At 44.2% G+C, this 25,851-nt stretch overlaps 1 protein-coding gene across 6 annotated transcripts in view; it reads left to right on the top strand.

The window, feature by feature from the left end:
• The window catches only part of TEAD3 (TEA domain transcription factor 3), an 86,899-nt gene that overhangs the window by 38,982 nt on the left and 22,066 nt on the right, over positions 1 to 25,851 (top strand). For all 6 annotated transcript variants that reach the window (XM_035124339.3, XM_035124337.3, XM_035124338.3 and 3 more), the window contains exon 2: positions 11,357 to 11,611. In XM_035124339.3, the coding sequence (XP_034980230.1) occupies positions 11,476 to 11,611 (136 nt within the window). In that variant the 5' untranslated portion in view covers positions 11,357 to 11,475. The remainder of the gene's footprint in view (positions 1 to 11,356; positions 11,612 to 25,851) is intronic.

Below are 25,851 nucleotides of genomic sequence, written 5' to 3'. Positions count from 1 at the left end.
CCTCCTCCAGTGTCTTTGCAAAATTTACCCATGCTCACTGGGACTCATGACAGCTACGTTACACCTGGTTATTGTTAGCTGCTGCAAATACAAGATTTTGTAAGCATGAGATGAGTAAAATCACAAGAATGTATCTCTAGAGGGTTTGTTTTGGAGTGGAGAGGGGGTTGTGTGTGAGTAGGATGATCAAGAATTTACGAGCCATGTGGGTAAATCTTTCTCTTTTCTTTCTAAGTTATAGCCAAGGGTCTATAGTGCATTTACCACTGGCAAGCCCTGCCCATCTCTAGGGCCTGAGAAAGGGTGACTTTGCACTGAACCTAGGCAGGACTCAAAAGCAGCAAGGCGTCTTGTAACTTGCAGAATCAGCTACCCTCAATCTTGGGCTCTCTAAATGTTTGCTTTGAAGTATAATTTCCGTCATCAGCATGGCCAGTGATCATGGATCATGGAAGTTGAGTCTAAAATGTTTGAAATACACCAAGTTGAGGGAAAGCTTTTGTAGAACATCTCTGAAGCTAGATTGTCAGGTATGACCTCCCTTCTTCCCTCATTAGTTTAGAGTTGGGGAGGACAGCAAGGGCTTCCCCAGAACCAGCTTTTGTATCCAAGAAGAGTGATGATAGGATTAGCCCACACTTGATTAACCAGCCACTGGAGAGAACTGGTGGGGTAACTGTTTCATTCCCCCAGCTTTGGACAAGGATGCATGCTGTTCATTGTAGCAGCAAAAAATATGACATCGTCTTAGATGTCCTCGTGCCGTGTTGTATGTTTATGAAGTGCTTTGAGTAACTCAAATGCAAATACTGGTGTGTTGTTTATATGCAGGCTTTAATAATTGACATAAAGTTTCTAAGCACACACTACTCCTCATTCTTTTGCCATTGAACGATCGCTGTCCTTTCTTGTGGAATATGAAATTGAAGGATAGTTCTCCCAGGTTAGGTAATTAACCCCATAATCAGTCATTCATGTGATGGGCCAAGAAAAGGAGATGAAACTTTGAAATGGGATAAGTGAATGTTGGGTTGTATAAGATCAGAAACTTTCCCCACCCTTTTGGAGAAAGGTCAGAAATTCAGTAGAACTAATTAATGAGGTGTTTGGTGAATTATGCCTGTGCACACAAGCCACTTCTTATGTATGTGTGTCTATACACACAAATGCACACATATAAGAAAGAGGTTCAAGTAATGGAGGAAAGTTGGTCAAGAAGATGAACATTTTTGCAAATCAATCTCAAGAAATTTTGTACCTTTTTTATAAAAAAAGTAATAAACCACAAAATAGAATGTATCCAGTGACATTACACTGCAGATTTCATGAAAATGCACCATGCTGGACAAACCTTGAACAATGCAGCAATATTTCTTTAAGACTTCCCCTCCTTCCAAAAATGTTGATTAGTCAAGTGGAATCCAAAGAAAATGGATTTAGAGACAATAAATGTTCCCCAGAACATGAAATCTGGAGAGCTTTCCTTGAGGCTATATGCCCAGAGCTCTTCAAAGTATGTATTTCTTTCATTTTGCCATTTATGGTGCCATCACAAGAATCTCAGAAAGATCCGGTATAAAAGTTTGAAGGTTTGGGAAATTCCCCTGTTAAAATATATATTTTAGAAGGTGTAATATGTAGGCCAGGAATTGCCAACCTGGTGCCTTCCAGAAGTTGGACTCAAGGCTCCATCATCACAACCAGTGAGGCATAAACTGTTATGGAAGTTTGCACAAGGAAGAGGGCACAGTCAATGCCTCAAGCAGTGCCTGTCACCGTTTCTGTACTGCACTCATCAGAGAAGGACCAACTTTTTGTGTGATTTGGCCTGGACAGAGATATTGCAGTCTCCAAGGTCCTGGCTATTGTCATACCTTTCTGCCTTATCGTAAACATGTGTGCAACTGTACACTTCCTTCTCTTCACCTAGGTACTTTTTGTTTATTTTTATCTACTAATATCATTTAGCATAAACTATACTTAACTCCTTCACACAATTCCATCTCAGGGTCCCTTCTCTTTTGTCCAGCAGTCACCAGCCTTTTGCGGCCCACATTAGCAAATAGGAGAAACTGTCGTAGACACTGCATGCAGCAAGACCTTTTCTATTGGCTACAAAAGAATCCGGCTTTCATGCCTGATTTCGGACAGAGGGAGAGACCCTCTGGGCACCAGAGGCAGCCTTTACAGCCATCTGTGTATGTGTGGGTACCATGCTGATGACCTCTGCCTTAGGCAAGCTGCACCATGTATGTCAGGCAATGGGACATGGGTGTAACTGAATAATTAAGTGTTATTAAAGGGAAAGCCCCATAAGCCTGATGAAGGAAGTGCAAAATAATTATTAAGAGAATGAGGCACAATAGTGAAGCAACGTAAAATGTTGCAAGGATGTTGGTCTTCAGCATGGACATAGCCAGGATTATTGTTGGGGGGGCAGACCTTTTGTTAGGGGGGGGGGAGAATATCAGTTTGCTATGTATTTTCATGTATTTTTATTGATGGGGGGGGGCAACTACCCCCACCCCGGCTACACCCATGATCTTCAGAGAAGACTGAGAGGCTGTGAATGCCTATCCAGTTTGTGGAGCGCAGTGGCTCTTTCAGTGGGGACGGGGACATGATGGAGAGGGTGGAAGCAGCATATCTCCCCCCCCACTCTATTATAATCATTTGGGGGTTCTTTCTGCTCTCCATTGATTTCAAAATGGGCAGCACAAAACACTTGTGGGGAAAACATACCCAACACTGTCAGTTTCCGTATTGGTTTTTTGTTGCTGTTTTGTAAGGTTTGGGTGGAGCTTGGATTAATTCTTGATTTGCTTGCTTGCTAGCACCCACCCTTCAGGAAACAGAAAGTTTGGACTAGCAGGGACCAAGCTTTACAGGATCTGCAGCTTATGTTTTTAGCTATCTGCTGCTGTAAAAGCTATGAGTAGATTTCAGAAGGCTTCACATAACCCGCTTGGTCCCAAATCATGTTGCTGCTATTCTTTTCCAGCCCCTTGTGGAAGAGCAAGAAACATAGCTGAGTGGTTGTGCTACGTGCTTTGCATGGAGATGGCTAAGGACAGAAGAGCAGCCTGCTGAATCAGGCCCACCCAGCATCTTGACCTCATAGTGGCCACCCAGATGCCCATGAGAAATCCTCAAACAGGACCCAAACACAAGAGCACTCTCCCCTCCTGGGGTTTCCAGCAACTGGTATTCAGAGGCATCACTGCCTGTGGAGGCAGAGCATAGTTTTCATGGTTAGTAGCCATTGAGAGCCTTCTCCTCCATGAATTTGTCTAATCCTCTTTTAAAGCTACCTAAGTTGGTGGCCATAGGGACGCGGGTGGCGCTGTGGGTTAAACCACAGAGCCTAGGGCTTGCCAATCAGAAGGTCAGTGGTTCTAATCCCCGCGACGGGGTGAGCTCCCGTTGCTCAGTCCCTGCTCCTGCCAACCTAGCAGTTCGAAAGCACGGGAAAATGCAAGTCGATAAATAGGTACTGAAGGTAAATGGCGTTTCCGTGCGCTGCTCTGGTTCGCCAGAAGTGGCTTAGTCATGCTGGCCACATGACCCGGAAGCTGTACGCCGGCTCCCTCGGCCAATAAAGCGAGATGAGCAGCGCAATCCCAGAGTCTTCCATGACTGGACCTAATGGTCAGGGGTCCCTTTACCTTACCTTTAAGTTGGTGGCCACCATTGCCTTCTGTGAGAGTGAGTCCCATGGTTTAACTATGCACTGCATTAAGAAGTTCCAGGTTCATTCCCAAGCATTTCCTGTTAAAAGGATCTCTTGTTGCAAGCCTAAGAGAGACTTCTTCTGCTTGGGGCCTTGGAGAACATCTGCCAGTTCAAATAGACAGTAGACTGAGCAAGGTAGATTCATATATAATCCCCTCTGATACTTGCATCACCCTTGTTGTGTTCCTGTTCCTTCTTCTAAACACGGGAGAGGTATTTCCCCCTACATCTGATGGGGAGGTAATTCATGTGGTGGCACATAATTGTGGCATAATGATGACTTGATGCTGATTAACCTGTGTTCTTTCGAGCTGAAACTTCAAAGCTGTTGTAAAAAGTCCTAATTGGAATCTCTTTGAAAGTGGGTTAACCAGGCCCCAAGTCTATGTCTCTGCAATTGGTATCATGAAGTCTTTTTCCTAGATAGTCCTGTGGCAGCTGCTGTTGTGGTTAGTGTAGTATTCAAGTGCTCAAGGAACTTGAAAACAAAGATTTTGCTTTACATTAATGAAAATTATTTGGAAGACATTCCATGGGGCTGTTGCTGCTGCTCCAACTCCTCTCAGTCAATCTTGCTAAACTACCTATCACAGCTAACTGCCCACAGGCCTTGCTTGTTTGTGTAGTTTCAATGTTGTGTAGTTTCAAAGCCCTTCCCATACTCGGAGCAATCCTAAATTTCCTTTTCAGTATTCTGGTGCTGTTAAGGCTTCATATCTAAAGTGTACGGTTTTCACGCCCTGTTATGAAAAAGAATTTAAGAGTAAGATTTTCCAGATGAACTGTATTGTCTTTGTGTTTCTGTGTTTTTCACTTGAGTACAGTAATGGGAGAAGTAGATAGAATATACAGACAGAGTAGTGTATATAATGAGAGTAGGTCTATGCAGATGAAATTGCACTTGGTTTTATTGTATCTTGCTGCAATCTAGCTGGTTGCAATCACAATGTTTTTGAGTGGGGCAATGCCACCCCCCAAATCCAGGAATTTCCAGGGACAGGAGGGAAGTTTAGTGTCCTTCCCCCAACCAAGTTCCTGAGTACAACCATTTAGCTTCTCTCATGTAAGAGAGTGTGTCTGGTGTTTCCAAAAGCAGCATTTTCCTCCTTTCAGCATTCAAGATTTCCGAACTTAAGCTAGGGGAGTGGCTTGTTGGAAGCAGATATCTGCATATACAGGGTAGAGTAGGGTGTGTGTGTGTGTGTCTGCGCGCACCCCCCCCCTTCTTGAAATAGTATGAAAAATACTCTGAAATGGCACATGGCTCAGATCAGCATGTCCTGCCTCACCCAGCAGCTGCTGCAGCAGCATCTCATGAATGAATGCAGGTCACTGGTTAATACAGAGCACTTTGCAACACATACACAAGCCATCGGCCAATTGTCCCCCCAATTCCCCTGTTCACAAAAATAAATGCAAAACAATTTAAGTAAAAAAATAGCCAAATATTTGTTACAAAAAGAGGCCAATGCTGTGACCACTCTTGCCTTCTCTCTGTCTCTGTATCTCTGTCACAAAACAAATACTGAACCAAACAAACAAAAACACTTCACAAAGTAGGAAATGCTCCCTGCTGTTTCTCTGATTACCAGAACATGCCAAGAACGATGAGGAAGGGTTGGACTCCAAGGAAACAGCTCTGAGCATGCTCAGAACATGCACCTATGATTTGGATAGGTCTACCCGGAGGCAGACCTATGAATATTGCACCAGGACTGTTTGTGTATGCTATAGACATATGCTAATTCCAATGTCCTGGCTGGCTAGATTGCCCTCATAACAACAGGAGGGAGTGGTGAAACTGCTATCGTAGGACTAACACTAGCAAACTGCTAATTTTTCCTATGGGTATTCTGCCTGGACATAGCAGTAGCAGTGTAGTTTTATACTGAAAGTCGCCTGTCAGCTCTCTGCATTGCCCAGAATATGCGAGAAATGTGTGTCTAAATTCAAATGGAAGGATAATGAATGTATGGGAGCCAGGAAAGGTAGTGGCTTTGGGATTTTGTGAATATGGTGATGACTTGCACGAAATGCCCCTTGATAGGGCAGTACCCCAGAGCATTCCCCACTGCTTTCTCTACTCTGCCTCACCCCCCAAAGTCCTTTAATACTAATCTTTAGCGTATCTGTTGAGGGGGGAATAGGCATCTTAATCTATCTCCTTGTTCTTTTCCAATGCTAGGAATCTTTGCCTTCAGAACAGAACCCTCTCCTACCCTCTCCCTGGCTTCAAGTACACCTACAAGCACAAAACTCATTTTACTATTCTGATTAGGCCCAGACCAAGTTGGTGTGCTTGTTGGAGAGGTTGTTTGTGTAAAAAGTGGTCCCGTTTTCTGTGCAGGATTCCTTCAGAGTTCCTCGCGCAAATCATAATGAATCATTGTAAAACTGACCTCCAAGATGCCCGTTAACCTTTTGATTCGGTGTGTGAGTGTTTTTGGGATGAGGGAATCACTGTTTATTCAGGGCAGATAACTAGGTGCTGGTAGAGGGGTTTTGGGGGAGGGTGTGAAAGGCAATTACTATGGGAGCTGTTTAAATCTGGCCCATCACACTGTTGAGTGTACATCCTTACATTCCCAATCACCTTTTTAATGGCATGTGAGAGGGAGCTGCTGTTGAAGACCTTTTATGCATTACCTTTTCCATTGCAGATGTGTTTGCCAACCTTTTTCCTGTCTGCATTCACACATCACAACAAGTCAAATTTCTGGCTGATCTTGTTGTTCTGCATGCTGCCCAGTCATTCCTGCTTTGCTCATCCCCTAGCACTGGTGGAAGAAATAAACCACGCTGCCCATGCCCAACAAGCTGGAAAGCCTGGCTTATTTTGATGTGCACATGTATTTTAGAATGGTGACACAGCTGTTCATTTTGGGGCAGGTTACTTGGATCAAGAAGCCATCCAAACTATGCTAGGTATATACACTTTTCTCCTGAGAGGGAGCTTCATCTCAGGTGTCAACAAATGTTTTGAAAGCGTCCCTTTCTAGATTCGATTGCCTGAGAATTTCTTTCTTTCCATAAGTTCCTGTTGTACACACTTTAGAGAAAACTTGTGGGACAGGGGGATTGTTAGCAGAGCCAGTCATATTGGTTGGCACTGCTGGGGCAGCTGCTAAGGCCCACATCCCAGCAAAGGGCCCAACACAGGAGCAAGTCAGTGGAGCAGCTGTTACCACCATTGCCTGTTTGCTCAATCACACTCCTCACCCCACCCCCCTGCTGCCACCGCCTCGCCTCCGCCAAAGCAATGGTGGTGATTTTATTCAAAGCGAGAGTGAGAGCAAGTCAAGGAGTTGTAGGCATGCAGAGGATGTCTTGGAGAGGACTCAAAATCTGGACCCTGTGCTACTCATCTTATGAGTAGCAATAGGACGTTGAGACTTGGCTGCACTTGTGTCTGGGACTTGTGTAGGGAGGCGTGTGTGTGTGTGTGTGTGTGTGTGTGTGTGTGTGTGTGTGTATGTGTGGTTTTTGTTGAGATGGAACAAACTGTCTGGTGTTTAGCAAAACCAACTTGGCGGCTGAAGCTTATGCCCCAGATTGCTTGAGAGCTACTACCTTCCTTTAATGTACCCGCAGCGTCTTCTGTAGTTATTTTGCGAACACATGTTTTGCCTGCTCTTGAACTTTTCTGGCATATCCTGTGCCCTCCTGAATGTTCCCTGGCAGCCTGATCCCTGGGCACCCCTCGCAGTTCTGTGTATGTATGAGAGTGAGCGAGAGAGAGGGAGAGAGAGACGGACTGACGATGAATAAGAGTGTGTTGGGAGCCGTGTGCGGACAGCAAGCCTCCCCTCCATCCCTCCCCCTTTCCCCTTTGGCTAGCTGCTCCAGTTCTGATCTCCTTATTTGGCTACACTGTTCCCAAAGAAGGGGTGGGGTGGGCTGGAAGGGGAGGGGAGGGGGAGCAAGGGAGAGACTGGGTGACATCACAGAGCTCGGAGCCGCAGGAAAGAAGTTGCTTGGGGAGTGTGTGTGTGCGTGGAGGGGCGGAATCACCACGAAACACTTGAGCCAAGCTCGTTGTCGGCAGTTTCTTAAAAAGGAGATGTCTGTACTGGAGACCTTTGTTGTGCTCTGTCCGGGAAGCTCTCTAGCCAAAGGAGACACCACTCTGTGTTCTCAGCTCCCCCAGGAGCAGCTGGTGGGTGCTGCCGCGGAGCATGTTGTTGCAAAACACTTAGCTGCTGTGGGGGAGCAAAGGGCAATGGGAGTGGAAGTGGCAGCACTATTTCAAAGCCCCTGGCACAGTCTGGCTGGGGACGGGAGTCAGCGCCCAGCACACATCTCCGAGAGATGTTTCTGAAAGGTATAGGGAAGACTTGGGCCATTGAGAGTACCTCTGAGTAATGAGTCCCAAAGGAAGAGGGGTGTGTGTGTCTCTATCTGTGTTTTCTCCTCTTTCCTTGAGATGCCAAATCATTGTGTCCTGGAAAATAAGGGGAGGAAAAGCCAAGGAAAGGTCCAGCTTTAAACCATTAAGTCTACAACCCTGTCCACACTTAGCTGGGAGTAGGCCCTATGGAATTCGGCAGGACTTCTAAGTAGACTTGGTGAGGATTGTGCTGTAAGTCAAGTTTCAGTTTTGAATTCAGGGGTTCCTGCCAGTGTTCAAAACTTCCATTGTTCTAGGCGCATTTTGCGACAGGGAATTTCATTATTAGCGCAGTGAGTTTCTGAGCTCTGGGCGCAGTACCGCGCCTAAGATTTCAGATTAAAACTGCAGAGTGGAAGGAAAGGAGGACTTTTTCTGCCTCGCCACTTCCAGCTACTCTCTGAAGACTGGAGAAGAGACCCTCTTAAGAATATTAGGGGGGTGGGCAGGGGAAAGACTAGAGCATGTGGAAAAGTGAGCATAATATTTTAGCTGCAGTTCATTCATTTTCTGTTTTGTATTCTTGTTATAAAAAAAGCATGCCTAGACATTCCGTTGTTGTGCCCATAACCTACGTTTAAGGTGCCATTTAGCTACTAGCTTTCATATCTCAGTTTCTAGCACTGGTTCCTGCATACTAAGTGCTAGAATGATTAAAACATGTTGGTTTGCAATTAAAACGAATCTTCATACAACTTAAGAACATAACAAGAAATTTGCAGTCATGCAGCCTACATGCACTGTGGAATTATATCTGCTTAGAAGCAAGAGACTGGTTTCTGTTTATTTCTCTCTGATACTGAGTGAGATCACATACTCTGATACTCAAGCAAGATTAAGACTGCAACCCTGTGAACATTTGCTTGGAAGCTTGGTCCCAGCTCCTCCGAACCTAGCAGTTCGAAAGCACATCAAAATGCAAGTAGATAAATAGGAACCGCTATAGCGGGAAGGTAAACGGCGTTTCCATGTGCTGCTCTGGTTTGCCAGAAACGGCTTTTTCATGCTGGCCACATGACCTGGAAGCTATACGCCGGCTCCCTTGGCCAATAATGCGAGATGAGCGCGCAACCCCAGAGTCGGCCACGACTGGACCTAATGGTCAGGGGTCCCTTTACCTTTACCTTTAAGTTCTCACTGGAAGTGGAATTTTCTTTTAAAGTTAACTTGCACAGCATCAGACCATAAGTGTTTAGAACTTACTAAAGGTAAGGACTGGTAATTGGACACATTAATGTCTCTCCATGAAATGAAAAGTAAATTGCTATGTTTGGTAGGTAGAGTCATCAATATTTATTAGAGAATTAGATGTCAGATCCTGGTCCCTGTGATTATTTTTTAGTCCCGGGTCCAGGAGGAAGCTGGCAATAATAAATACAATGCAGTCACGCCTCGCTTTAAGTACGCTTCAGTTTGCGTACTTTCAGTTTAAGTACTCCGTGGACCCATCTGAAACGGATTAATCCACTTTCCATTACTTTCAATGGGAATGTTCGCTTCAGGTTAAGTTCACTTCAGGTTAAGTACAGACTTCCGGAACCAATTGTGTACTTAAACCGAGGTACCACTGTATGTGACAATGTAACTTTTTTATAATGCTTAACCTCAGAAATGAGATCTTTTTTTTCTTCATGGTTTTTTGCATGACAAAGTTGCTTTTACCAAAATGGCCTGGTTCCTCAGAAGTAGTAATAGACAGGGGCTTTCCTGATTACCCCCACTTTTCCTGATTGGGAGAGACTGTGGTATGGGGTGACAATCACCTCAAATTGAGTGCAGACACTTTCTGTCTACAGAGCTCCGAAACTGGAGAAATAACTCCAGTTAGTTGGTTTCTAAGGTGCTACTGGAAGGATTTTTTATTTTATTTTTGCTTTGACTACGTCAGACCAGCACGACTACCTACCTGTAACTGGAGCAATTACTGTACTCCTTCCTGGTGATCCCACCCCATTCTGGAGGGTCCTCTGACTCTCAGAAGATGCTTTTCAGGAAACTCAGGGTACTGCAGGGTGAGGGCAGGAAAATCTCCTCCCACCAGCCTTATTATACAAGCCACTGTGTTTGATAGATGCTTATGATTCAGCATTCAAATCAGTATTTAATCCACTATTTAATATCTATGACCCAGTATTATATTCAGTTACATTTTTTACATTTTAAAAAGACACTTGTGGAAAAACCTGATTAAAATTGAGAAAAAGCACATGTTTTAGTGTGCCTGCATTTGAACATATATTATTTATTTATTTATTTATTTATTTATTTATTTATTTATTTATTTGCTTCTAAAGTTTTCTGTCGTATTGTTTTGTGGGTTATTGTAATGATTTTTATTGTAATGCACTGTTTTCTGATTTTATGTTATGCTTTTGGTCAGTCGTAGTCAGAGACTAATAAGTCAAATAAATAATAAGAAAAAGGTATTATGCTGTGTGTGATGGGGTTCAAAGAAATAATCATTTCAAAAATGTTGTGTTGTGTGCCATGGGGTTATCTGACTCTCGCTTACACTAAGTGAGGCTGTTTAATTAATTCCTGCTTCAGCTCAAGTAACTTGTTAGGGATTGGTGTGTGTGTGTAAGAAGATGGGTGACATCTAATATAGCATGAGCAGCTGTCGTCTCATGCAATGGCTTCTCTTTCTTTTTCTCCCATCTCTCCCCCCCAAATCTACTTCAGAAGGTTAGGGGACCCTCTGAAACAGATTTTGGGGGCTGGGGAAGTGAGAAAAGAAATCAGAAGTCCCACTGTATAAATGGATACACATCACTGAATGTCACCCAGTGTCTCTTCGTTTCCTTGGTCAAATGCTCAGATTGTTGTAAGAATATCACAGTGTATGGTAGCTTTGAATGAACCAATGGTTTTGGGATTGTATGTTCTGTGGCTTGGAGAACATCAACACAGAGAGATGTGAAACATGTATATGTAGAAAACCTGTTGTATGTCAGACACTAAAAGAAATCCCACACTTGGCCATATTGATTTCCAGACATTAATGCCAATCTCTCTCTGTGTGTGTGTGTGTGTTCAAAATACAGTATGCATGATTATAATGCTTTTGAAGGATGATCAAGCCCCCAGCAACAGAGAGAGAGAAAAGACTGATCCTTCACAATTCTCCATTTACTTTTGTTTTAAAGAGTATAGTTGTATAGTCTAGATAGAATTATAAAGGAGAACTAGGAGTCAGCAGGCATGGTTGATTAATCACCAAACTTTTCTTGCCCTTAGGTTGCTGAGTTGCCATTTGGGGCTCAGGGTCAGAGCCCAGAGCAGCCATCACAATAGCGTCCAACAGCTGGAACGCCAGCGGCAGCCCCGGGGAGGGGCGAGAAGATGGACAGGAGGGGATGGACAAGAGCCTGGACAATGATGCCGAAGGAGTGTGGAGTCCAGACATTGAACAGAGCTTCCAGGAGGCGCTGGCAATATACCCGCCGTGTGGCCGGCGGAAGATTATTCTCTCGGACGAGGGCAAAATGTATGGTGAGTGAGACCATGTCATGCTTCTGTGTTCATGTGCCTTGAACCAGATTCCATGCAAGACACACATTCATTGTACATTGTACATTCAGATGGCCACAGCTTTGGATATTTATTTATTCACACTTAACCCACCTTTCCTTGTAGTCATTCAGTGTGATTTTCATCTTTTCCCTCTCCCCTTTTCCTTACAAATATATCGAGAGTGTGACTAGCCCAAGGTGAGATTTGTGACTGAATGGGGATTTGTATCTGGGTTTCACAAGTCCTAGTCCAACACTAAAACCGCTATACCATATTGCCTTCTGTGTCTGAGGATTTGATCCATAAATGTCTTTTGTTATTTATTTATCATCTCTTTAAAGCCTAAAATATTATGGTGTAATAGCCACCCTATTACCATGTTTTGTTTTGCAGGCATATACCAAATCTCTTCAGCTGCTGGCTAGGGAAATCCAGGTGGGGGAGTAGGAATTTGCTTCTTATAAACATTCTTAAGTTCAAAATATGTACCTCTGACACACAGGCCTTAGATGCTAAAAGTGTGTTTTTGCTTCTGGCACCTCAGAATGTTGCTTTCCAGTCTGTGTGCCTGCCTTGGTCCCTGCTGTGTTTTATCTCCCTGATCGCTTTGGCTGGTAATAAAGGAGGTGGACTACCCAAAGACCATCCTGAGAGAGGGGAGATGAAGTGTTTGTGGAGGTGGTTGTCTTGGAGCGGATAAAGAACTCCAGGGTAGTGCTGAACTCTTCTTCCCTAGATTGTTGACTCACATCTCCTTTGTACTTCCCTAGGTCTATATATCCCTCCCACTCCCTTATGCCTCATCTCTCCTCTCCCTCCCACTCTTTTCTCTGCCTGGCTTGACTGACTGGTTTGGTAAGCTCATTCCTGTCAAAGGAGAGATTGATTTTCGTCTGCTTGAGGATCCCACATGCCTGCCGTTGGGTGTGAAAGGTGGTGTATCTTCTCGCAAGCAAAACACTCTATTCTCTTTTTTTAGATTTATCGCCTTGCTTGTACTGGGGTTTTATTAAATGCCACAACAGGGTCTGCATTTGTGATTTTCTTGCTTCTCATTATGATACTATGACCTGAGATAGGCTAGGGCTGCAATCCTATACATTCTCACTCCTGAGTAGGCATTTATAGAAACATGCTGGAATTCCAATGGAACAAACTCTCCCATCTTGCAGTTGACTTCTTTGTGCATTCAATGTGCCCTCATTAAGTTGGTGACGTTACAAATTCATACCCTTAGCTTACCCCCCCCCCAGGGTATGCTTACTTATTGTTTTATTTTAAAATATTCCTAGACTGATTTCCTGGGCCATCCCTATCCAAAATGACTTACAACAATAAACTACCATAAACAATCAGAAATACTTAGAGATATTTTACTGTATGCATTGGTGGGGAACCTGTGGCTCACCAGATGTTGTTGGACTACTTACTAGGGTTGATGGGCATTGGAATCTAGCAACATCTGGAGGGCCACGTGTTCCCAGTGCCTGTGTAGCGTGAGAGCTCGGTTAACCGAAGAAGGCTCAGTTGTCAGATATTAATTTGTTGAAATTCCTTTTCTGTTTTTGAGTTTGTATAAACATATACACATTCTGTTGCAGATTTTAATTGTCATGGTTTTATGCCAAGCTCTGAGATAACCAGCCTGCATCCAGTAAAAACCCAATAGCCATCTTAAGCCACCGCCTCCAAAACAGAAGTGCTCTACTTTTATAAGCTGTGTTACGTAGGAGCCACAGACTCACACAACATCACAGCTCCAATGTTAGGTTGTTCAGATGAGTAGGTGACTCATATGGATAGGAGTTTTTCTCAGGCTGGCCCCTGGCATCTTGTTGCAATCAGCACTCAGTGTAAAATGGTTCATCTGGAATGGGAGAGAGGGAGGAGAGGAGATTATGCCTTATCAGTTGCTGTTGTGAAATGGGCGGTAACAAAGACAAAAAGGCCCATAAGGAATGGGTTGTAGATCCTGAATTGTTCTAGATACTTTTATGCAGGGACGCGGGTAGCACTGTGGGTTAAACCACAGAGCCTAGGGCTTGCCGATCAGAAGGTTGTCGGTTCAAATCCCCGCGACGGGGTGAGCTCCCATTGTTTGGTCCCAGCTCCTGCCAACCTAGCAGTTCAAAAGTACGTCAAAGTGCAAGTAGATAAATAGGTACCGCTCCGGCGGGAAGGTAAACGGCGTTTCCATGCACTGCTCTGGTTCGCCAGAAGCAGCTTAGTCATGCTAGCCACATGACCCAGAAGCTGTATGCTGGCTCCCTCGGCCAGTAAAGCGAGATGAGTGCTACAACCCCAGAGTCGTCTGCGACTGGACCTAATGGTCAGGGGTCCCTTTACCTTTACCTTTACTTTTATGCAAGGTGAGGAGGTGAAGAAGAAAGGGCAGCTTTGGTCCTTTTGTCATTGAGATATGATACATTTCTGAAATGTCTGCCCACCACACCTAAGAAGCAGTTAAAAGGTAAAGGAGGGAGGGCGAGAATGAAGGCCCCTGACTCCTGATTGGTTTGAATGTGATAAATCCATGTTGCCACCATAATTAGCTTGGTTAAGTAATTCTGTCAGTCTCCTCACACAGCAGGAGAGGTAGGGGTGGACTGCCAAGCTCTTCCCCTTGCACTGTGTTAACTTGTCGCAGTTCAGAGCCCTCCACACATTTGAGGGTGAGGATCTGAAGTGGGATGCTGTCTCTGGTCGTGATTGTGCTGGGTGCTTCCATGAAGGGAAGAGGCTCCTTGTTTCAGGCAGTTGCCCTCAAACTTGTGGAAGGTGCTGAACCATCTAGGGATGTCATGTTGCAGGAGTGAAGCTTGGCAGTGTGCCCCTTGTGTCTCGCTTAAATGTGAGGAGATTGAATAGCCAGATAGGGCTTGAATATCTTCCCTCATGCCAGTGCCTCAGGTTGAGGTGGCAGTGGCGATCGTAGGGTTCAGGCACAGTTTCACCCAAACTGTTTCGTGTTGCTGCAGAGTGAAATGTTGTAAACAGACACGTATTGCTGCTTCCTACTCATCAGCTCCTGCTGTGATGTCATAATTCTATGTTTGTGACCTCAAAGCACTATCTCCATAGGAATGGATCATCCTGTTGACAAACACTGGATTAATGAGCATGCTGAATGAGTCAGGGATCGGAAGAGAACATTGCCTGTTGTTTTAAGTGCATAATTGTTTGTCCTTTTGTTGTTGTCGTTAACGTTTGAGCCTCCCCAAGTGTAAGTGCCGTTCTCCTCCAGGGGCACTAGTCTCCCAGCCGTGCGGTAGCTGCTTTATCTGTGTGCAACTCCTGTAAGACTGTGATAACCCTAGAGAGGATAGCTCAATCGGTAATGCACGAGACTCTTATTCTTAGGGTCATGGGTTTGAGCCCCACGTTGAGCAAAAAATTCCTGCCCTGCAGGAGGATGGGCTCATAGTCCCTTCCAACTCTATGATTCTGACATTGACATGATTCCAATCATGACTCCTTCCCACAGAATTTGCACCATGGAAGGAGAGAGGCTTCCCAATTCCATGCAGATGGACAGTCGTGCAGTTTCAGTATTGTCCAAAATGCTCATGGATAAGCAGTTCCCATGTAGCTGGGAGAATACATATTCAGCATTGTGCATGGATGCTGAAAATGATTGGCTAGAATCGATAAGTTATGTTGTAAGCTTTAGCAGTTCACCGTTAAAAATGGGAGTGCTGCAGGTATCCATATCCTAGAAAGCCTGCCCCAATCCTAAACGTAGGTGAATGGGTTGTGGTTACCCATTTTGTATTCAGTGGGTTACCCACTTGTTGTATTCAGTGGCGTCTTTTGTTATTCTTCACATGTTCTAGTGCTGAGCCCTGGCATTAAATGCATACACCTGATGTAGAAATCTGGCCCGAGTAGTTATTTTAGCCCTGGGGTTGCTAACATTTTTGGACTTGTAGACCCTTTTGCAAACCAGAGAAGCTGTTGAAGACACAACCAAGCACATTCCACAACCTAATATATTGGCTACAACAGAATGCTGCTTTCAAGCCTGGTTTCAGCTGGGAGAGGAGACCCTGGTGGTGGCACATGTGTGCCTGCAGGTGACAAATGGATGACCCCTGTTTTATCCACTTTACTTATATATTTAACGTAGCTAAGTACTTGTGCTCCTGCCATAACTCTTTCCCATGCCTTCTTACCAGGAGTCTGCCTAAAGGGGAGATGGCACATTGCACCTCCCCTCCCCTTTTGCGCCCCCAACATGGCCCAGGGTCTCTCTGACAGGCAGGGGTGGAAGGTTTCTGAAGAGGCACATTTTTTAGATTTCTCCAGGAATAGCTGGAGTGCCGCTGGGGAGCTTGGCCTTTGTTCATCAAGCCCAAGTGTACAAACTGGTTTTTCCAGCCACTTGGAGACATCTGGCAATCCCTTAAAGGAACAGCAGCCCTGTTCTGCTTCTGCCTTTTTAAAATTCGCCTGCTCTCTCCCCCTGTCTTTTTTTTTAAAAACCCTGTTTTACACTTTGCCCCACCTCTGCTTTTCTTCACTCTCTAGAAATCTCTTCTTGACTGCATGTGCAATAAGAGTAGAGCAGCATAGAGGCTGTTGGTTTTTTTTAGTTGGCCTCTCTCCCAGAGTATGACTGGAAGGAAAGGGGACACGCCATCTGCACTTACCTTTTCAAGTGAGTGAGGAGAGGGAAGTCTCTATTTTAATTGGCTGCAATACCAATAGCCTGCTTGTTCCAAGACCTGTCTCAATGGGAGAAGCTGGGTTGGAAAAGGACCACTGGATCTCTGATCCCCACCTGTCCCCATCCTTAACCTTACTTGGTTAGAAGAAAGCTTGAATCACTCAAGGGCTCTGCCACAGATCTGTTATGGCCTGGAATGTTGCAGATTTCCTATTTTGCCTGGTAGACTTTGCAACAAACTCATGTGGACTTTAAAGTAGGTAAAAAAAATGTAAAGTAGCAACACTGACAGCACCATATGTTCAGGGCACAGGCTGGAGAGGGTCTTGTGAGTTCCATCTTCACAGGACTTTGTTCTAAACTTCATTTTATGTGTGTGACATTTGCTGTCCATAATGAATGAGTCGGAGCTGGCCTTGTGGTACAGTATTTGGAAGGACAGTCCCTATCAGGAACAAATACAGCTTACCATTGCAAACAGTCACGGGCAACAAAGTAAAAATAGAGTTGCATGTCTACTCTACTACTTGTTGCCTTTGTCTCCTTATTTATATTGAATAATTGAATTAAAAGTTAATCTGGATTGTTAAATTTTTTTGCCTTATTGTAAAGTCTTAGTCCTGATTTTTATAGTGTTGTGGCCAATGGCTGCTTTATATGTTAGTTTTTCTCTGCTTGCATTTTAAGGAACAGTTGTAAAATGGCTGAAGATGGGCAGCTTTATGACCTGGAAATATAGGCATTCAGCCTTGGCAGTTTGCCAGGTGCATGTCATCCACCTGTATCTACTGGGCCACATGCTATAAAGATGCACATTCTTGACCATCTTTCACCTGATGCTTTTGCGTGCTTATAAATATGGAAGTAAGGTTAAATAGAAAGCAGCAGACAAGACTCAGTTTTTCTGCTGTGAAGTTACATGTTTCTGCTCTTGCAAGTAGCAACTTCCAGGTTTATGAATCCTTATTGCACTTTAGTTCCTGTTCACACATGAGGACTTATTCACACTAAATATCACCACCACCACACCTGCTCCCTGGTCTCAAAACTTCCTTGGGCACACAGTTACAATGGTACCTCGGGTTACAGATGTATGTGGATGAATGTAGTTCATGTACTAGTGATGACAGAAATGGGAAAAGTGCCACCTCAAATCTTGGGAATTGCTGCCGGCCGTCTCAGAGAACACCCAGTTCATGGGTTAATATTTCCCTATGTGAACGCAAACCCAAGGAAAGTTGATGGCATGAAGTAAAAAAAGTGCTGTGTGAACTGGGTCTGAGGAGTGAAGTTCCTTTGAAGACGGAGCAGGAGCAATATGCTCCTTCTTCGAGTGGAGCATATTATCCACTCTGGAACTGTTTTTCACATGAACAAGCCCACCCATTCCCAGTGTGTGTGTATGCGCGCACACGCATACCATAGGTGCGTACATTCTGCCTTAAATAACAGTAGTTTTATTATTTTTATTTCCCGAAGGATTGCTTATTGATTCTGTTAGTTTTGCTAGTTCAAGATATTCACATAGCTTTAAATGCCATTCTTCCTTTGTCGGTATTACATTACTCTTCCAATATTTTGCTACAAGAATCTTGGTGGCTGTAATGGCATAAAGAAAATTAAAAACTAAATTTAAAAGAATGGGATGTTTTTAAAAATTACATGATGACGTATGTTTCCAATGATTACTCTTGGTTGAGCATAGATTAAATTCCACAGAGGTAAGAGAATGGGTTCCTACAGAACAAGAATGGACGCAGAAATTTTAAGATATGAGAAATTAGGAACCGCATAGTGGTAGAAGGAAGTCATTAAACAAATCAGGGAATAAAACCAGAGAATAGGCACAGATAAGAGTATAAGAGTAGTGAGGAGAAATAGACAAGGTGAAGATAAAAGGACTGCTTACTGGAATTATATGTTTAAAATAATGTCGACGATAGTTTGTATTTCCTAAAAAACTGTATGTTGTTGATAAGATGTTTCGTTAAACTTTCTATTTTTTCCATCATTTTCCCTCTCTTCTACTTTTTCTCGTTTTTCTTGTTTTTCTTTTCTATTTTGTGTAATATTTTTTCTTTCATAACAGAACGATGTATCTGATTATGTGTAATTTTTAATGTTTAAATAAAGATTATATATAAACACATTAAAATAGCAAATTCCTTTCTGTGAGGAATGGATGTTGTTGATACACAAAGTGTGTGCAATCCATACAGAAGTAGGGTAGCCATCCAGGATAATCACAAAGGGCGTTCTGTGAATGCGGCCTGGTTTTGCTGAGTGCTTCGACTGACAGTTCTTAGAAATTATTTCTGCAAAAGGCCCCAACTGCTTGTTAAAAATATGCCATGCTTCGTACCCAAAAGCCTAGCAGCAGACTGCTAAAACATCATTGCTTGTGGTGCTCTTAGAGTTAGACTAACAGAATTGTGCTCTTCAGCTGTGGGGTTGGGGTTGTTGTTTTTTTGGTCTAGATTGAACTTGGTGGCGAGACATTCCACCCGTAGCTTTCCAGCCTTGGGTAGGTGGGTGGATGAGATGGGGGGCAGGAGCGCAAGGGCTTCTGGAAGGTCAAAGAGAGCTTCATTTCAGAGCAGGTGCTAGAAGCAGGATGCCTCAGGAATCCCAGAACACTGGCGAGGCGAGCCGAACGCCTACGATAAATGGGTCGTGCTTGGCTGAGAGCGAGCCGGTTACTGACACAGGGGCTGATCTCCCAGCTGCTGTGAAGAGCGGCTGAAAGGAAGGAGGGAGAGCTGTGACCTGTGGTAACCTATAGCACTTGAACGGTGGCCAGTGTGCAAGAGCCAGAGAGGGAGAGAGAGAGCAGAAGGGTCTGGTCTGTGTATGGCAAGGGGCATTTCTTTCTCCTCCGGTGGGTTAGGAAGGGAGCTCAGCCAGGCACAGGGGAGGCTGTGCACTTGCCCCAGACAGCAGGTGTAACTTGAGTTGCGCTCCGCCTGGGCTGGTATGCTGCCTGCTGCTGATTGGCTGGAAGGTTGCCCCACTAGGTTATTTTTAACAGAGCTGTCCAACTGGTTCACGTGGTGGTGTCAGGGAAGAGGAATTTGGAGAATGTAGTAATTTGGAGGAGGACGTGCCCTCGGAGGGAATGGCACAGCCTCTGGTGAATCACGGGACCGGGACAGCTGAGCAGGGGCAGGTCTGCAGTGCCTGCCGGTACCAGAGGGAGACAATTAGCCATGGCAGGTGCCCTGGAGTGGGAAGAACGCACGCACAGAGCTTCTCAGTTGACTCTTTATGTTCACGGCACAGATAGGAACACAAAATGACACTGGGAGAGAAGAGTTGCAAAAGGGGTTTCTTTGCATATGCATGCTACCGCCACTGCTTTTTTCTTTCAATCCGGCTTATATACAGCTTCTAATTTAAAGACGGTTTTACAGTCTTCTAGTGTGCTCACTTTGCAACAACTCTGTGAGGTGGGTTCCTCTTGCGTTTTAGGGCCAAACTATATGGTACGCAGGAGACACACCAAGGGCAGCTGCTGCTCTCGTGAACAGCAAGCAGCCATCAGCAGATGACAGTTTGATAGGAAGAGGGGGGGGTGGGGAACTTTGCGTAACCCTTTATTCTGCATTCATTTCCCCCCACTTCTGCTCATGGAGAAAAATAGTACAGGTAGCTGGACCGTAAAGTCCTCTTCCCCCCCCATCCCCCCCCAGTTCTACTATTGCTAATTGCAGGTTTTTAAGGCTTCTATTCATTTTTAACGAAGTCAGACGGCTGCACACATCTCTCATGTAACATCTAGTTTGCTTCTTAACACGTGGGGGATTGTGGCCTGACTTCTCCAGGCATGTACAATTAATATTTTGCGTAAGCAGGACTTTCCCATATTTAAATTCTTCTGTCTCTACTTGGCCACAGTGATTTACAACAGTGAAGAATGCATAGCTGCCAAGTTTTCCCTTTTCTCGCGAGGAAGCCTATTCAGCATAAGGGAAAATCCCTTAAAAAAGGGATAACTTGGCAGCTATGGAAGAATGTGTTATGTAGAAGTAGGTGTGTAATTGTGCCTCGTTTCTGTGAGAAAAGCTGCTTGTGTATGCACGGTTCTGATCTGCTTGCAAGAGAATGAGAAAATTGCACAGTGGTTGCAGGCTGGCACCCTAGACATAGGTAAATTATTTGGGTAGGTTACGCCTTATCTTGACAGTTACCAAAGACGTCTTCATTGTGTTTAGATTTAGATCACAGTCAGTTACTTGTCTTGTCATTAAAAGACTGTTTTGAGTGTAATATCAACAGGTGTGCTCTAGAGACTGGCATGCCTCGGTAGTTCTACTCATCCGCCCATATGTGTTGACATGGACTAGAAATGTTTAGCTTTAGACTGAAAGGCACAAAACCATCAGACTGCTTCAGAAGAACAATCTCTCTAAGTCCTTATGAAGTTTGTTTCATTTCCCATATTCAGTAACATGGAAGCAAGGAATAGGGGGCCATGCTGAGCAGCCCATGCCCTGATCTCATGGGCTCCTCTCAACACCACCACCCATGCCCGTGTGTGCAGCACAGCACAAACATCCACAGGGAGGGATCCTTCACAGGTATAATTAATATGTGCAAAGTCCTGTGGGATCTGGAGCACTGAATAATCAGGAAACTATACAGTAATAAGATGAGCTGAAAAATTATTTCAACAAGTTAAAGAAAAGAACACTGCCATAGGCTGGATGGAAGGGGCATTGTGAACAGGAGGAAGACTGCTAATGCCTGTTGGCTTTATCTCCCATCAGTTCATCTACATACTAAAATGACGAGCACTCCAGCAAATCATCAGTTGGTTGCAGTGAAGGTGCTGGGTGAATTTAGAAGTTCTTTCTGTTGCCTTTCCTTCCTATCCAAACACCTTATTTCCAGTTTTCTTGTAAACAGCACTCGCAATTCTGTTCTACATCCAGGATCCTAAAGGTTCCTGTCTGCTATTGGCATTCCTTTGTTAAAGGGACTCATCCAGAGTCAGTAGTTTCCTTGGAGACATTTCCCTATCCTGGTGCCCTTGCTATTCCCAGTGTGGCCCAGACCTAAAAAGCAGCAAACAACTGGCACTGATTTGTGTTCTTGACATCAATTGTAAAAATAGTTTTGTGCCAATCACCTGGGTATATGCTTTGCTTTTCAGGATCCCAATTTAAGGATTTCCTTATGCTCATCAAAGCACACACACAGCCGTCCTGCTTGCTTTGTAAAAACCAAAGCTGTTTGTTTCCACCCCATCATTGTACCTCCCTAGTACCCACCCCCTGCTGCATAGCAGAACTAGAGTCTTAACACCCATTGTTTACTCCTAAGCTGTTCTTGTCCAGACTAGAGAACTTTCAGGTGTATTTACCTACAGCTCTGTCTCTGTATTGTGTGTTTGATGAAGTGCTACTAGTAGTAACTGATCTTGCAATTCCTGTAAGTTACTCTGTTTACCCCTGTATAATTTGAGCCAAGTACCTGAGTGAATTCAACATTTTGGTTTCTTTTATTGACCTTTTGCTCTACTGTGCTTAAATATCTTAAAACTTCATTTATGGTTTAGAAGTTCGGGAATAGGCTGATGTGTTTTTCCAGTAGCTTGACTGTGTCATGCCCAGTGTTTGAAATTAGCTAGGCGCCAGGCGCATTTTGCACCTGCCTTTCGGCCACTTGCGACCAAGCGAAAATGCCAGAATGGTGCCTGACATCTACACTGCCTAGAGGTGCATGCCTCCTTGGATCTTGACTGTTTTCACGCACTCACGCCCCATCCTGTAGAATTCTATCCGTTATATTTTATCTGCACAATCAGAATGAGTTTCAGAAACCAAAATGCTTTTTCTGTGCAGCCTGAGCAGGGGCAGCGAACATTATAGCTAATTGTTGTAGCTTGTCTTCACTTACCCCACCCCACTGCGGTGCTCATAGTTGTGAAGAATATTCTTACGTTATGAATGATCCGTGTCACAGATAAGAAAAAGAGGTTGGAATATGCAAATATATAGGGGACTGTCTTTGGATCAGGTGACTTTTCTTCTTTTAAGTTCTCAAAGTGCTTAACCTAGCTCAAGGCCGTCCTCTGAACTGGCCAGATATTTGACTGAGAATCAATCACAATCAGGCCATCATTTGAAAAACAAGACTTTAGAATCATCTGGCCCCCAAATGGCAACAAGACATTCCTTTTTGGCCACTGTAACTTTGATTTAAGGAACTATTTGGCACCTAGCTTATATATCTTGAGTTTCTAACACTGATTGTGCCTGCCCGGCCAATGCCTAGTTGGGAAGAGCATCAAAGGTATTTTTGTTTCTTGAGTTGGAGAGACCTTTGCTGCCTCTGTTCATGGTACATGCCGAAAGATAAAAAGATGGCTGAAATCTCCAGCTCTGACCACTGTTGTAAATCACAATTTAGCTGCTGCTGCTCTGATGGGAAAGATAATGGCGGGAGTTTGGAGCCTTGTTATTTATCAAAGTGGCAAACATAGCATGGTTGTGACTAGGGATCTCTCCCACGTTCCTTGTAATTGCATTGCTCCCTTTCCCCCACACTAAGCCAAAGTTGGGGAAAGAATTAGTGGCCTCAGCAGCATGGATAGAGTGAAGTGAGTTGATATTTCATTCATAGTAAAGTTAGTGTCTCTTCTTTCCATTTTATCTTCCAGCAGTGTAGTAACCGATCAGATGTCACATCTATGAAGGTGAAATAAACAACCCAGTCAATATTATAATCCATCCAGCCAGTGAAATGATCAATTAATGTACTATGGTTATGATCCTGTACTTGCTTACCTGGAAGCAAGCTCCATTGGACCCTGTGAAACTTAATTCCAAGTAGACATGCCTAGGGTTGGTTGCACTATTAAAAGAGGAGAATTTAAATGCTGATCGATATTAAGTCAAGACAAGAGATCCAAGTAGTGCTGTGAAACCATGAGTCAGTCCATTAATTCATTTCCCAACCAGTATAGCAATCAGTTAGTTGAAATTTCAGTTGTTCATAAAATAAACATCAGAAAGTTGTCAGTGCAGGGTTAAAGGTAAAGGGACCCCTGACCATTAGGTCCAGTCGTGACCGACTCTGGGGTTGCGGCGCTCATCTCGCTCTATTGGCCGAGGGAGCCTGCGTACAGCTTCCGGGTCATGTGGCCAGCATGACAAAGCTGCTTCTGGCAAACCAGAGCAGCACTCGGAAACGCCGTTCACCTTCCCGCTGGAGCGGTACCTATTTATCTACTTGCACTTTGACGTGCTTTCGAACTGTTAGGTTGGCAGGAGCTGGGACCGAACAATGGGAGCTCGCCCCATCACGGGGATTTGAACCGCCGAGCTTCTGATCGGCAAGCCCTAGGCTCAGTGGTTTAACCCACAGCGCCACCCACGTCTAAAACCATTAAAATGCTGATCTAGAAAGACTTCAGTTTACCCACCTGCCTAGTTCCCCATCTCACAGTCTGTGCTGGCTTGGTCTCCTTCCTTATGGTCTTCTGTTTTGGAATGGCTCAGATCCCATGTGTGTTTATTAACACACATGAGTATGTGTGTGGTTGCATGGAGTGGCACTGCTGCTAGAAGCAGTTGCAAGTATTAAATAAGTCCAGAGTTAGTTGACAACAGACCTGGATGAGTTTTGCTGACAGGGACCCTGCCTCCTTCTTACCCCTCTCAAAGAGGAAAGGGGAATGAGATGCAGCAAATAACAAGCAATTCATCTAAGCTGTTGAATAATCACAGCAAGCCCAGATTCTGTATCCTTGCACTCAATTCTTGAACTGTGTCTTTCTGGCCATGTTACTTTGCTTTTTTCAGTATCACATTAAAAATAAGATTTGGGCGTGTAAGAGAGACTATCTGGTAATACTATAAAGGTAGATTCTTTTTCTAAAAAAAGAAAACAAAAGTGGACCTCTTGGTAGTACTGTACTCTGAATTGACTTTTAAGATGTTGAATTCTAAAAGCAAGGGGGCAAAATGTCCACAGGGAAAATATTGAATTGCAAAAGTTTGTAGAGCGTTAAACAGGCAAAATTATTTTCTCCCAAGCGGTGGGCATGCAGTTTGCATCCATGGAAACAACGATTAAGTCAGCACAGGACCTGGACATCCTGAGTCAATTAAAACACTTCCCCTCTGAAAAGAAGCGTTCCTTTGATCCATTGTGATGTCAGATCCCACGTGGGGGAGAGCCAGTCAAAAACAATGAAGTTTTCTAGTTAAGGATCAGTTAATGAATTATGCATACAAAATTTAGGGAGGCAAGTAGGAGGAAAAAGAGGTTTTGTTCAACTCTGCTTAGCCAAAATTGCCTGCATCTCCCAGTTTATTTGTATAGCTCTTTCTCAGAATGGCCTGTGGGTCATGGGTGGCCAAACCCTCGCAAGCATCAAGGCATTTGAAGTACACCTGGACCAAGGGCAGGAGGACTTGCAGGCATGGCTATTACACAGAGTCAGCCCCTTAGCTTGCCTGCCGCTCCCATGCTGTGCTGCTGCCTACAATAGCCCAGACTGGAGGCAAAACTTCATTGTGGCTTTAAGAACTAGTTAGCTATGGCAGCCCACAATCTCTGGAATTGACTTTGGGCACCTTTGAGTGCAGTTATTTCAATGTTTAACGGACAGTCTAATCTGGAAACCCATCACCTTTTGGAATCAATAAATAGTTGACAGACAATGTTGAATAATACTTTTGCTAGTCTAAAAGGCTGAAGAATTGCTGAGTTGCACAGCAACATTTATATCTTCATCACACCAGAAACACCACTTTCTATGTCTATAAAACTGGGCCCTCTAGCACCCCCCCCTCATGACTCCATCTTATTCTAGCATGCACAGGTGAGTGGAGAATGAGACTATCTATCAGTGCTATGAGTGGTACGCTAGGCTTTCATGGGGATTGTTTTAGTTTTGTGCCTCATTTTCCACAACTGTGAATCAGGTGTGTGTGTGCGCGCACATGCACAAGCGAGAGACAGTGCCAGAATTTAAATAAAATATTTGTGAATTGCTTATAATGCCACATTAGTGTAGGGCCTAGGGGGGAAATGCTGATTTGGTTGTAAAGAGTACACCGGCACTTGAGTGGTTTGTGGAGCTATTTGGGTCCCCCAATAAGAAAGACCAAGGCCTCTGGGGCCTGCTTTTTCATTTGTTTGTTTGTTTGTTTGTTTGTTTGTTTTAAAGGCGTGCCAGGAACTACAGATATCAAGGGATGTGCATTGAGCCAGCTGCCTTTTTATAAGGGCATTGTTACTCCGGTACAGTATAGGGTATCATCCTCCTCTGTCCCTCTCACGTGGTGCTGCTTGACCCTGTAGAGCACCTGGCCTTGTCTGTCCAAGACTGGGATTGTGTGTTGGGGTGGGGAGGGAAAGGAGTGGGTGAGGGGCTGTTTTGTGTCTTATTTCAAAGAGTGAAGCCTGTTCTCAGAGCGGACATCCAGTGGCTGTCATAAAACGAATAACAGGGCATTGGCATCGACAGGGCAGCCACAGTTGCTCCAGCTTTCTTTTTCTTTTTTTCTAAGGAAAAAATAAATATATTATTATTTAGAGATCT

This window comes from Zootoca vivipara, chromosome 7, assembly GCF_965207765.1.
Source record: "Zootoca vivipara chromosome 7, rZooViv2.hap1.1, whole genome shotgun sequence".
In the NCBI taxonomy this organism is placed as follows: Eukaryota; Metazoa; Chordata; class Lepidosauria; order Squamata; family Lacertidae; genus Zootoca; species Zootoca vivipara.
The sequence above is the reverse complement of the archived record's forward strand: the minus strand, read 5'-3'. Positions and strand labels throughout refer to the sequence as shown.